We start from the raw sequence: 13,170 nt of genomic DNA on the forward strand, positions 1-13,170 counted from the left end.
GATTGACCAGCTGCCTACGTACCCTATCAGCATACATTTTAGAATTTAACCCCTTCGATGTCAAGGATTATGAGAATACGCTGCTCTGTCCCCACCCTCCTGTGCGTACACCCTAGCCCCTTTCCAAGTACCCCTGAGGGGTATGCATGCACCCAGTTGACAACCCCTATGCTAGAATATAGATCAGGTTTAAAAAACACAACAAACCAGGTTAAATTGTCAACGGTCATTGCATCAAAAGCCCTGCTATCATTAAATTTAAATGTACATCATTTATTCAGATTCATGAAACAAAATCTAGCTTTCTTGAGGATTTTGACAGGGCCTCCAATACTTCACGGTCAGTCATTTCTACACCCAAGTTAAAATAAGATGTCCACACCTGAGTTGAAGTTTTTAGCTAATGCTAAACACAGTCTGCAGGGCTGTGAAACAGAAGAGAGTGGCTATCAGGCAGTGACATTGCAGAAGAAAGGATAGTTGGAAAAGTGGATCTGCAGGACCATTAAAAAGGAGAGAGGGTCATTGACACTTGTGGAGGGGAGGAAGATTAACAAGAATTAGGAAGATGATTACAGGCCATGAGATAGGTTGAGTCTCTCTGGGCAGATCTACATATTCATCAGTGCATGTTACATACTGGGCATTTAGGTTAGTACTTGTTTCTAAAATACTAACTAAAGGCACAGGAGCTAGCGTTACTGTGCAGTCGCACTGGAGCACGGTTATTTTGTGATGCTTCCTGCGCATGAGCCTAGTAATGCTGCACAGTAGGTTATTAGTACGGTTTTTAACCATCGTGCTACTGTGCAGTTTTAATAGGCCAATGCACAATAAGCACCTTGTATAGATGCCTCCAAGTAGAAATGATGCTGCCTCTCCCAGGCAGCTGGTTTGAAAGTTTGGGTGGAACAGGAACCAAAGCAGAGCAAGTGCGCCGCCTTGGATCTGCCCGTGCCCTGTATATCAGTGAGGGCAGCAGCTCTGGGATGCGCAGCCGTGCGGGGACCAGCGATGGGTGTGGAGGGGCCGCGTGTGCAGAGCCCCTGGGCTGCCAGCCCCCAGGTCTCTCCCCATGACTTGGAGTCTCTGGCTCAGGAGCTGGTGCCGGGCTGCCCGGGGCGCTGGTCCCAGCACTGCAGAAAGTGCCCCCAGGGCTGGGCATCGGGGGCTGCAGTGCAGGCGTCTCCCAGCACAGCCCCAGCAGCACCTGCCAGAGCACAACCCTGGGCTGTGAACACCAGGGGATGTCATAAGCCCAGGCCCATGGAGGAAACTATAAGGCCCTATTACTACTGGTGGCAGAGTGACATGTTACTAATTACTTGGGACAAATTATAATGAAACCAGGCACCAGAGTGGGGGTCAAAGGTTCAAAACCAGACTGCCAACACGGTTGTGTCTTGTTGTGTTTTCCTTGCGCTGTCCCTTGAAGGCTAAAGCCTCATGCTCAGCACTGCAGGGCTCAGTTGCTTGTGGCACTTTTGCAGCACTGGGACTCCCTGTTCTCTGCCATGAGGAGCCAGAGGCATTTCTTGTTTCCTCTCCCTCCACAGGACTGGACTGAGTTGAGGCAGAGCAGGTCTCAGATCTGCATACATATACGGATGCAAATGTTAAGATCCACCCTGGATATGATTTCAGAGAGTTATAATAAAAAATGACTCTTAGTTCAACACAGCAGGGTCCACAGTGCTGTTGCAGAACCCACAACACATCAAACACAGTTAAGGAAGCAGCCGCAGCAGCCGCTGAAGGAGGCTCAGCTCCGGTCTCCTGAGCAGAGGCAAGGCAAAAGCAACCTCATCTCCTTCAGTGGCAGCCAGAGCCCCCTCCCCCACAGAGAGAGGCCAGCACTGGAAGCAGGAAGCAAGCTGGACCCCAGGGCACCCAGCTGGGCATGGGCTGGGAGAGCTGCCAGCATTGGGGTTGGCATTTTGAGTGGCATGGACCTTTTGCCCTGGGCTTTGCCTTCTGGGGTTGCTGGAGCAGCCCGAGTGAGGCTTTGGGGGCAGGGCTGGTGCACAGCCCTGTGCCTGGTCCCCTGCATCTGTTCACACAAGGGAGCGCAGAGCAAGCCCAGTGAGCCCGGCAGGGGTGCAGCTGTGAGAAGAGCCCCAGTGCCATGTGCACAGCTCCACACAGCGCACACCGTGCCTGTTTCTCGTGTTGGCACCAGTGGAAAAAAGTGGCTGTGGCAAAGTGGGCGACTGCACTGGGCATTTCCTCCCCTTGCCCTTGATTTGGGGAGTGCCCGGGCTGCCCTGAGGGACACCCATCCCCAGGTGCATGGGCAGTGGCCTCTGAAGAGCTGGGAATGTGATGGTGGTCTCCTGGGTCTGACCCCAAATAGAAGAAGTCTGTTCCCGTCCCCTCTGCCTTCACATGAACAAGGGACTGTGCCCCTGTCATGGGTGGAGCCAGGATCTGGCCAGGATTTCTTCTCATTGGTACCACTAAGGGGAGCTTGGCAGCCATAAAGAGAAAGGGATCCCAGGGCCAGAGCTTCAGGACAGATTTGGGAGCCTGAACCAAATGCAAAGAGGATTCGGAGACCGAATGTAAAAGGAGACGGCGAGTTCAGAGCTTACCATCAAGTTGGACAAGTTTAGCAGATGCCTTGTTTCTTTATTTGCTTTCTAGGGTCAAGAGCTGTCAGGGGCAAGGTTCCTACTGCTGCTGGTGCATTGCATGAGATGGGAGCTGAGCAAGGGGCCAGGCTGCAGCCAATAAGAAAGATCGGGAAGAGGAGAGCGGTGGGTGCAGATGACCGGCAGGCCTGGACGGCATATCATTCAAACTGCTGTGCTGAACTGGTCAGGAGGGTGCAGCAATGGCCAGGCTTGCAGAGATGTGCCGTGCACTTGCTGGACCACAGAGGCCACCAGCGAGGCTGAGGCATGGCGAGGCAGGCTGTGGAGATGCTGCTGGAGAGGGAAACGTAGCAGTCTCATAACAATCCTTACCCAGGAGTGCTGACCATCCTAAAGAGGTGCTTTGTATTAGCTCCCGTGCCCATACCTTCTTCCCTCTCCAGGCCCAGGCTGACTTACCCCAGGGTCAAGCTCAGGTTTCCCATGCTAGGGCTCGGCTGTAGTCAGCTTGCTCAGGGGCTCCTGCCGGAGGCTGCTGGAGCAGCCTGAACTGGGGCAGGGGCAGGGGCAGGGGCTGGGTTTTGGCTAGGGGCTGAGAACAGGCAAATGTGGAGCTGTCTGTCTGCTCGGGATGAGTAGGACTCCCTGTTAGTGCTGTATTGCAGTGGGTCGCCTCCTCCACGCTGCTAAGAAGCTGGATGGAGCCTGAGGGCCCCACCTGGAGTTGGATCCGGGAGGTGTTTTGGCAGCAAGGCAATTTGCAGCAGGACCAGTGACGGGGTTTTGGGACTTCTAGGCCAGTCACTGGAGCCAGGCTGTGCGGGGTCTCCTGCAGGAGCAGCTGAGCGCGGGTTAGGGTCAGGTTTGGGACCAGGGTTAGGAGCAGGAAAGGGATAGAGGTGTCTTCCTGCTTGGAGTTGGTTGGTCTCCCGGAGATGTATTTAGGGCACGGTGGGAGAGGGCAGCCCACATGCACAAGCTGGACCCTAGAGCACCCCAGTGGGGCATGGACTGGGAGAGCTGCCAGCATTGGGGTTGGCATTTTGAGTGGCAGGGGCCTTTTGCTGCAGGGCTATTTTGGCAACTGGGGATGTATCGGCTGGTGTCTCCCATGCCACCTGTGGGTTTCCCAGGACAGGTCCTGTCAGGAGGTGTCTCAGGCACTGCTTCCTGGGGTTCCTGAAGCAGGCTGAGCAAGGCTTTGGGGGCAGGGTTGGTGCATGGCCCTGTGCCTGGTCCCCGGTGTCTGTGCAAAGAAGGGAGCACAGAGCAAGCCCAGGGAGCCCAGCAGGGGTATAGCTGTGAGAAGGGCCCCGGTGCCGTGCACACTGCTCCATGCAGTGCGCACGGCAAGCCTGTTTCTCGTGTTGGCACCGGTGAAAAACAAAGTAGTTATGGTAAAGTGGGAAACTGGGCATTTCCTCCCCCTGCCCTCAATTTGGGGGAGCACCTGGTCTGTCCTGAGCGACACCCATCCCCAGGCACGTGGACAGTGGCCCTGGGGGACATGGCGGTGCCGCGGGGGGCTGCGGCGCTGGGTGCGGGGTGGGGGGCGATGGAGCTGGTCCCCGGGCGTTGCCGCGGCAGCGTTCGTATCATCGCGGCGCCGCGGGATTCCAGGCAGTTGCCGGCGGAGGCTGGAGCGGTGCTGCCGGGCGCCCGGGGTCTGCACAGACGGGTAAGTCGGCTGCGGAGAGCGCTGCCCCTCTTGTGCCCCCGCCTGAGGCAACGCGGGTGTCGAGAGGAGGCCTCTTGCCCCAGGGGTTGTCAGAGTCCGACGTGAAAGAGCCGCGGGGCCGGCGCCCTCCTGCTCCTGGACGAGGTGTCCCAGGGGGACGCGGCCCGACGGGGTGGGATTTGCACCAGCCCCACCAGCGATGGGACCGGGAAGGGCAGTGGGACCCGATCCTGCAGGTTGTGTTCAGCCAAGAGCGGGCACCAGGTCTGCGCCTTTCCCTCGGGGGTGGTTTGTGCCTGTGTAAAGCCCGGAGGGAGGAAACGGAGCCGAGCCCGGCCGAGCTGCCCCAGCCCAGACACCTGGAGATGGGGTTTCTCCTCCTTTTTAATGAAGGGGAGAATTGAAGAACAACCCCATACCGATTAATTTATTCCTTGAAATCACAGTCCAGGGGGAAGAGTAAGTATTTCCTCCATGTTCATGTGATTTTTATGTCCCGTCTTGTTTCTGTTAGTAATCATCAGGCGCCGTTTGGAGAGCGACAGCAGAACCGGTTTCGTGGAGGATTTCGCTCTGCGATCTCTCAGCCCGGAGTGAGCAGGTCAGGATCGGTCCTTGGGCAACGCTGCCGGAGACGCCGGCAGGGGTCGAGCTGGGAGGGGAGCGAGGGGCTCTTGTGCTTTCAGGCCTGTGGCCCGCGTCCAGAGAAAGTGCGACGCATCAAGACGGAGCCGACAGGACCCTGCCCTTGGCGTGAGGGGCTGAGTAACGCTCCCTGCAGTCATGTGTGTAGGGTGCAGGAGCTGGGCATGCTCTGGATGCCACCCCCTGCTGAGGCCATGATGAGAAATGTTTCTCCTTGAACTCTGCATGTTTTATCTCCAATCCAGAACATCATTTCTCACACCGGTGTCGTACCTCTTCCCAAAGCTACCTGGGACAGGGCTCCCCTCCCCGCCAGGATGGCTGGAGCGCGGTGCACAGCCAGTGTGGACTGGACCCCGGTTACAATCCACTTAGAGCCACCAGTCTTGATGGCGCAGAGCAGGACACTTGGTCTTTCCTGGGCACCAACACGCATGGAGTAAAGCTGCAGGCACAAGCCAGTAGCGCCTGTGATGTGGAACAAGGCCAGCGCAGGGTGGCAGGACTTTCTGTTGGGTGGCAGGAAAGGGCCAGGAAGAGAAGATCAGGGAAGAAGAGGGGTCCTGGCATGGGCAAACAGAGAGGGGACTAGGCGGGGGGGAGGAGAGGTGTAGTTTTGTTTTGGGGGAAGAGGCTGTGCACAAGGATGGCTTCCAACAGGATGGCATAGTCCCTTTCAGGGGTAGGTGTCCCCCCATCGGCGGCAGCGACTGCAGCTTGAGGCGGCGAGGGACATCCATCGGAGGAGAGGCAGGAGACCTTAGTCCAGAGCCGGAGGGAGGAGTGCGGCGTCACCAGGGCCTGTGAGCACCCGCCCAGCAGCGCTCCATCCCCCAGGGCAGGTGAGGGGCCTGCAGCGCCGGGGGGGCTTCCCGTCTCTGTGCAGGAAATGTAGAAACGGGCAGAAAATCCACCCCCTGCAATGTGGGCACTCAGCCCCTGGTGCTCCCTCACACCACTTCCAGCGGGTTGGAGACATCCCCAGGTGCTGAAGCTCCCCACCCCTCCCAGCCCAGCCAGTGCTGCCCAGACTGAGCGTGCAGGGAGCCCCAAGCCGTGGCGCTGCTGGGCTCCTGCAGGTCCCAGGCAAATGGCCCCTGTCCTCCTCTCCTTGGCATTCCCAAATGCATGGGCACTCAGCCCATGGCCAGTCACGTGGGGTGAGAGGGGAGTAGAGGAGCAGGGAGCTGTGTGTCCAAACTAGCTGCAGGTCTTGGACCCTAAGACAAGGGCTCTCCCCACCTGCCAACCCTAGTGCCAGGGAGGCTGTGGATATGGCTGTAACCCAGGGTTTGCCTGCCTGTGTCTTGGATGAGCAGAGGAGGGGGTGGATACGTGTGAAGGGGATGCTTTGAACCCCAGTGATAATTGCCCCTGTTGGGTGCCAGGATGGACAGGCTGCGGCAGGTGCTCAGGAGGAGGTCGGCCAAGGTGCTCTCCATGGGAGAGGAGAGCAGCAGGGAGCCTGGGCAGGAGGAGCGGGGCCCCACCTGCCGTGATGAGGAGGGGCCCATCAGGGCAAGGAGCTGGCTGTGCCCCATCTGCTGCCGAAGTAAACTGGCAGCTCCCAGCGGCAGGGGAAAGGAGGGAAAGAAATCAGCCACCTCCAAGTCCAGATGGAGGTGGCCATGGGTGCGCCTGGGCAGGCGGGAGCCAGCGGCATCACAGCTCCCGGCACCTGAAGAGCCGTGCAGCTCCCCTCCTGGGTCATGGGGCAGCCTGGAGCCCGGCCCTGCAGCCCCGCAGCAGGAGGCAGCCCCGTGCCGAGCCGGGGACGAGGGCCCAGCTGCCCTGGGGCAGGAGCTGAGCCAGGCCCACAGCAGCCCCTGCCTGAGCCGCAGCTCCTCCTGGGATGACTGGCACACGTCCCAGGAGTCCGGGAGCACCAGCACCAGCTCCTCCTCCTCCTCCTCCTCGGACTCTGAAAAGTCCCAAGAGGCCCAAAGCACCAGCACGAGCATGAGCAGCAGCTCCTCCTCGGAGGACAGCGATAGCTCGGAGGAGTCCAACACCACCAGTTCGACCAGCAGCTCCTCCTCGGAGGACTCCAGTAGCTCCCTGGAGTCTGGGACCAGCCCGGCCCCCGGTGCCACCTGCACAGGTGAGGGGAGCCGCTGGGGCCAGAGGTCTCAGCACCTTTCACTAAGTGAGGCCACTTGGACCCTCCATGGGGCCGGGCAGGGGGATCCTGGCCAAGGTGAGGGGGCTGAGCCGCACACCTCCCTGGCACGTCCTGGGGCAGACAGGGGACCCTAGTGCTGGTGGTGGGAGCACGACACCATCTCTTCCCCCAACACCCACTTCCCTTCCCCTCAGGGGCACACGAGTGACCTCTCCCCTTTCCTCCGTGTGCAGTGATTCCCAGCCCAGCCGGCGAGGAGCTGGAGGAAGAGGAGGAGGAAGAGGAGGAGGAGGAGGAAGATGGAAGGTCCCCGGAAGAAGCTGCCCTCCTCCTTGTGAAGAAACACCTGCAGGACCCCGGGGAGGTATGAAACTGCCCCAGCGGAGCCGGCACCCAGTCAGTCTTCCATTCCCCCATGCGGCCCATGGCAGGAGGTCACCCCCTGGGACCCACAGCCCGCAAGGGAGCCCCGGGGCTCTGCTCGAGGTGGGTGTTTGTGAAGCCCCAGCTGGGTCCCTCCCTCCACGGACACTGCCCTGCTCTTTACAACACCTGCCCCGAGGAGATGCATCTCAGCTCCGTGGGGGCAGAGGAGGCCTGAGTCCCACAGGGGGCTTGCGGAGGAGCAGGAGGCTCCTGGCTAAGAGCCTGCTTTAGCCCTGGTCTCGCTCCTGGTAGATGCTGGACGGGAAGGACAGGCAGCGCTTCCTGCTGGCCATCATCAGCCTGACCATCGCCGCGGACCAGAGCAGAGAGGTGGCTGTGGAGCTGGAGGACCTGAAAGCGGCCGTGCTGGAGAGGATCGTGGTGAGTAGCACGGGATGGTGTGGGGAGAGGGAAGGAGAGGAAATGTTGTCTCGTGACACCAGGAAGGAGGGGAGAGGTGGAGCGGGATAAGAGAGAGAATGGCAGGCGCGCCTTTTCCTGGGCATGACATGGGGGTACTAGATGAGGGAGATAGTGGTCGATTCCTGACCTGGATGTTGAGCGTTGGGCAATCCTGCATCTGGAGGGCAGGGGAGGGTGGGATCAGGAGAGGTTTGAGTGCCATGCTTGCAAGGCCGTGGGAGGCAGAGGGCCAGCCCAGCTGGGTGGGTGGGAGGGGGCTGGTTGGGATCCTGCTGCCTGCGCCTGCAGCACTGGGTGGTCTCCCGTGGGGGATGTGGCTGATCCTTACCTCCCCGTCCCCTTTGGGGCTCACAGGACCTGATGGAGACCATCTCAGTGGAGGGCGACCGAAAACACATCCTGGCGTACAGCATAGACGCCATCCGCTGCCTCAGGTACAGGGACCTCTGCCTGACTCTCCTGACTTTGCTGTGGGCCAGGGGGATCCCCACTGCTCAGGCCCAGCTTTCCAGGCTGTTTCCTGCCCACCCCAGTGCCACCGCCGCCCCACATAGCTCAATCTGACGCAGGCTCCTCTCTCCTCACAGCGACCCGAAGCTCAGCCTGGAGCCAGCGCTGGAGTCGCGCCTCCTGCGGGCCGCCGTGGAGAAGAGCTTCCTGGCCATAGGGCGTGAAACCCATCGAAACCAGGTAGGTGCCCCTGCCACTGCCAGGTCCCACAAGCCACCCCCTGGCAGGAGCGGCCCCAGGCTCCGTGGCACTGACCCTCGGGTCTGCCTCCCCTTTCAGGTCGTGCAGCGACTGTACGAGGAGTACCTGGAGGGCCTGCTGTGCTGCGTCTTGTCCAGCGCCCCCAGCCTGGGCAAGCTCTACTCCATCTGGGAGGTGAGCACCGTGCAGAGGGGCTGGGCTCGGGCCGGGACAGCTCCTGCCCTGTGCACTGCAGCAAGCCTCTCTCAAAGCATAAGGAAGATGGTCAAGCCCGAGCTTGAAACCTGGGTCCTGAGGAGGAGGACCCCAAGGCTGCTGGGTTCGGCAGGGCATGTGCCCTCATCTTAACATCTTCCTCCCACAGCACTTTACATCGTGGACTGAGGCGCCGGATGCCCAGCACCGTGCACTGGGCATGAAGATCATGACCGGCGCCATTGCCTTTGCTGTGCAGCTCCTCCCACAATTTGAGGTCAGTGAGCCCCTTCCTTCCCCAGTGTCCTGGTCCCCTGCCTTTGCCAGGGCCCTCCTGGGAGAGTGGGGTCAAAGCTGGACAAGGAGCTTCACTCCAGGGCTTTGCTTCTGCCTCAGTGGTGCCCCTGACTCTTTACGGGTCTCTTTTCCATGGCCTGCTCTGGGCATGGTCAGCCCTGGACATGGGGCCTACTAGCCCTGGAGCATGAGGCACGGGGAGTGATCCTGGGGCCCCGAGCAAGTCCCTGGGCTGCAGGTTCCCATGGGAAGAGAGGGCTGTCATGCTCTGGCACTGTGGTCTCTGCCTTCCTGCCCTGCTGCTGGGTAATGCGGAGAGGTGGAGAGAGAGAACTGTGCCTCGGGATGTATTGGGGAAGGAAGGTGGGACATGCATGAACTGCCTGATCCTCTCCCCCTGCTTAGGGCTCCTCTGACATACTGGAGGTGGGGGACATGGCAGCCCGCCTGGGTCTGTCCATCAACGACCCGGAGGAGACCATCAGCTGCAAGGCCAGGGCGTGCATGTATTTGCTGGCTCAAATCCTCCTTCATCAGAGGGGTAAGGAGACCCAGCTGGAGTACAAGGCTCCGATGCCAGCAGTTTCCCTCCAAAAGCCTGGTCCCAGGTGCTGGGCCAGACGCTTTGTCTCCATCTGTCCATTCCCAACCTGGGAACAACTCAGGGTGTCGGCGTTAATGATTTGGGCCTCTTCACCTCAGCGCCGAGCTGTGGTACTGCAGCCTGTGCTAATGCACCCATCCGGGGTGACTCATGCGGGAACCAGGGAGCCCATCCCCAGGCCCCCAGCCCAGACTGGTCCCAGGACACGTGGTGTCCATTGACTCCTGCAGAACAATGACCTTCCTGCTGGGGCCCTGCCCTTCATGGTGCCAGAAGGGCAGCCAGAGCCCCACTGGGTGGACATTGAGCACCAAAGCTAGGATGGCAGCTCAGAGCCATGTGTCTCCACTTGTCCTAGGCCAAGACATGCGAGGGGCAGAGGAGCTGCGGTGCAAGCGCCAGAACGATCAGAGCCAGGTCCAGAAGTACAGGGACCTGGCGAGAGTGGGAGAGGTGAGGCTGGTGTGTGTGATGAAGGGGTTCGGAGAAAGGCTTGGTGTTTGTCTCCAGCTGGCAGGGGTCTTCCTGCGGTGGGTTACAGCCTTGCAAGTGTCCAGGGCAATGTGGTGCCAGCGCCAGAGATGGAGCCTGTGTGTGGGTTGTAGCCAGCCTTGTGTTCTCCTGTTTCAGGGGCTGAGAAAGATCTTGCTGGAGGAGCAAAGGAGAGCTTTCCTGCAGAGGGCCCTTCATGCAGTTCGCAATGGACCGATGCACATCAGCCAAGCTGGGCTGGTTTTCCTGTATGCAATCTTGGGGGAAGCCGGCCGCTTGATGGGGCACAAGGTCAGCAGCCACGTTGGGGAGTGCGGGGAGGGAGGAGAGTGAGCTCATGGCCCCTCGGCTCTGTTCCACGTAAAGTTGCTGTCGTCCCATCACGACCTGTTGTGTGGGGACAACATGGAGCAGAGAGAGGTCACTACACACCGGAGTCTGAGCTCTAGCTCACGGTGGGGTCCATTTGTACTTCGCAGACTAACTCAATTAGTGACCTGCCCCTGTCTGTAAGATGCAAATCTCCCTTGCCTTCTGAGCAAACTGGCCTTGAGGAGAACGGGAGGCCTGCCAAGTGCCTTGGAGAAAGGAATGAATTAATCTGCCTAGGCAGGATGGCACCAGCCTGTCCTTTGCACATGTCATGCCCCTGAGGGTCAAGGTCTCTTGCCAGGCCCAAAGATACACAGCGTGTTCCCTCAGGACAAGCTTCCCATTCCCAGTCTGCAGTCAGGAGTCTTTAGGAGGTGCACAGGTCCCCGCATGGCTCCATTTCTTCTCCTGCCCACGATCCTGTGCTTGCTCTAGGGAGAACGGAGGATTCAGGCACTTGGCGCTGCTGATCTGCCCCATTGCCCAGAGCCCAGAGCTGCCACCCTCTGTCTTTACCGCGATTCTCAGAAAAATGTTGCTCAAGGAACCTGCCCCCCATTTCCCTGAGCTGTTGCCAAGACCCCTTGGTTTCAGTCCAATCCCTGCCCCATGACCCCTCCCCACATCCCCTGTCCTTTCTGGGTGTAGGACAGGCTATGACCAGCTCTTGTACCTCTGCAGGAGAAAGAAATCCCCATCAGGGTCCTGAATAAGGTCTTCATTATCACCTACCTGAAGGAGCTGCCTAAAGATCTGCAAGGGCACAGCCTGCTGGTCACCTCCTCCAGCGCCATCGCCTCTCTCCAGCCGCCCACACTTGCTCCTGCAGGTACTGTCCTGTCCCCTCTGCCGCTGGGGAGCAGGGAGCAGTGGGAAGGGAGGGGGAGGCTCTTGGCACTAACACAAACCTGCTCCCTGCCGCGTGTGGGCAATTCTCCCCTCTGCCCTACAGAGTCCTGTCCTAGTATCCGTCCTCCGCAGGTCTTTCCTTTCTTTCCTCTCAATGGCAGGAGCCTTTCCTCGTGCCCTGCTGCCCCCGGGTAAACCTGCCCTCTGCCCCGGGTGGCATGGGTGGGCCTGCAGGGTGTTGCCATCTTTCATGAAGGAGCCCCGGGACCTCTCCCAAGTGGCTGAGCCACCCCAGGACAGGGGGGACCCTCTGCCTCCTGTTAAAGGCTGCTGTCACTCCCACAGTCGGAGACCTGCTTTCCCTTGCTTGTAGCTCTCTCAGCCATGGTCTTTTTGGGGCTGGGGTTGTCCATTCAGAGCATCTACCTCATCTTGAACGTGGCTGGGCAGTGATGCCTAAAGATGTTCAGCTTCTTCCAGGCAGGAGGCTAAGCACCATCTATTTTTTTTCCCCTCATTCAAATGTTCAGGCCTTTGTGTCCTGGGAAAGCTCCCAGTCCCCACTTCCTCACATCGCAGCCTTGTATCATGGTCCCAATGCATGGATTTAATCTTCTGCTGCTTTTTCTTACGCTGCGTAGCAACACCTGCAGACCACCTCAACCCTGACAGCACCTCCATGAGAGAAGATGACCTCCCCAACCTCACCGGGAGCCCGATGGCTACAGAGAAAAGCTGCAACAGCGCTGAAGCCACCACACACGTCACCGACTGACAAGTCATCATCCAGTCTGAGCCGTCCGCCACAGCCAAGTCAGCCTCTGCAAGAGGAGCAGCCTGAGAAACCCTCGTGGTGAAGAACTTGAATATCTTCCAGACCAGCTCTGCAAAGGGCTGGGGAAAGACCAGGCACCATGAGTTTGTAGTGCCCAGGTTGCCAAGTGGAGGATGCTCTTGTTGTGTGGATGGCATTTTGTGACCCCTGCCTCAGGGCTTTGGCCGGTCGCCATTTGGGGCCAGGAAGGAATTTTTTCCCCCTTCATTTATGGAACCAACTTCGGGGGGTTTTTCGCCTTCCTCTGAGGCATCGGGACATAATCAGACCATCCCGGCGTCTGTTGTGTTAGTAGCCTGTCCTTGAATCCATCGAGAGCCATTCAGGGAGTGAAGAGAGCAAAGGCATAAACCACGTGCACTGTTGAATATAGATTTAGTGTAATGTGTCATGTTGAACATAGATGTTATAGAAACTAAGAGGAGATGTAGGATAATAAAGTTAAGCTTTAGTTTTCTTTTCTTATAAGTGTTGGTGTTCATCTCAAATTCCTGTGTGAAATACAAGCTCATGACATGCAAGGTAAGAAAGAAGACAAGATGATCCATTGCTGTAGAGAACAGGGTCTACAACACACAGGAGAAACCTGGCATGTTTAGCTCAGAAAGTCAAGGTCGAGCTGCCTGAGAAACTGCTAATACTGTTCAATGGGAAACCACCTTTATTCCTCAACAAGTCAACGTTGGGTGGTCAGGGAGGCGTTTCAAGAAAGTGGCAACGGGAAAAGTTCTCTCTGCTCCAGGTTGCCGAGGTGCTTTGGGTAGATGTGATATCTCTTAGGAGATATAGTTGGAAAAAATGTTCTTTGTAAGCTTTTGGGCACAAACACCCACTGCCACAACCAATAACTGTTCTCTAGGTTGGTCTTTGTCAAGACCAGAGGGAGAAATAGAAGAGAGATGGGGATGGGGAGTATGTTTCAGGAGC

General features: G+C 58.5%; 1 protein-coding gene across 1 annotated transcript; it reads left to right on the plus strand.

Moving 5' to 3' along the window:
* The first annotated feature begins 2,572 nt into the window (after positions 1 to 2,572).
* On the plus strand, positions 2,573 to 12,711 carry LOC132243338 (uncharacterized). Its single transcript, XM_059720135.1, has 14 exons — positions 2,573 to 2,992; positions 4,787 to 5,759; positions 6,306 to 7,018; positions 7,273 to 7,403; positions 7,718 to 7,846; positions 8,243 to 8,322; positions 8,476 to 8,578; positions 8,678 to 8,773; positions 8,964 to 9,071; positions 9,497 to 9,632; positions 10,054 to 10,148; positions 10,326 to 10,478; positions 11,241 to 11,388; positions 12,050 to 12,711. The coding sequence occupies exons 3-14, from the start codon at positions 6,307 to 6,309 to the stop codon at positions 12,181 to 12,183; spliced, it is 2,025 nt and encodes a 674-aa protein (XP_059576118.1). The 5' UTR covers positions 2,573 to 2,992; positions 4,787 to 5,759; position 6,306; the 3' UTR covers positions 12,184 to 12,711.
* Positions 12,712 to 13,170: the final 459 nt, after the last annotated feature.

This window comes from Alligator mississippiensis, unplaced genomic scaffold (assembly GCF_030867095.1).
Source record: "Alligator mississippiensis isolate rAllMis1 unplaced genomic scaffold, rAllMis1 scaffold_32, whole genome shotgun sequence".
NCBI classification, from domain to species: Eukaryota; Metazoa; Chordata; order Crocodylia; family Alligatoridae; genus Alligator; species Alligator mississippiensis.

Coding starts and splice junctions, on each gene's coding strand:
- LOC132243338 (XM_059720135.1), top strand. CDS start 6,307: ATGGACAGGCTGCGGCAGGTGCTCAGGAGGAGGTCGGCCAAGGTGCTC. Junction 8,323..8,475: donor GACGCCATCCGCTGCCTCAG/GTACAGGGACCT, acceptor CTCTCCTCACAG/CGACCCGAAGCTCAGCCTGG. Junction 11,389..12,049: donor GCCCACACTTGCTCCTGCAG/GTACTGTCCTGT, acceptor TACGCTGCGTAG/CAACACCTGCAGACCACCTC.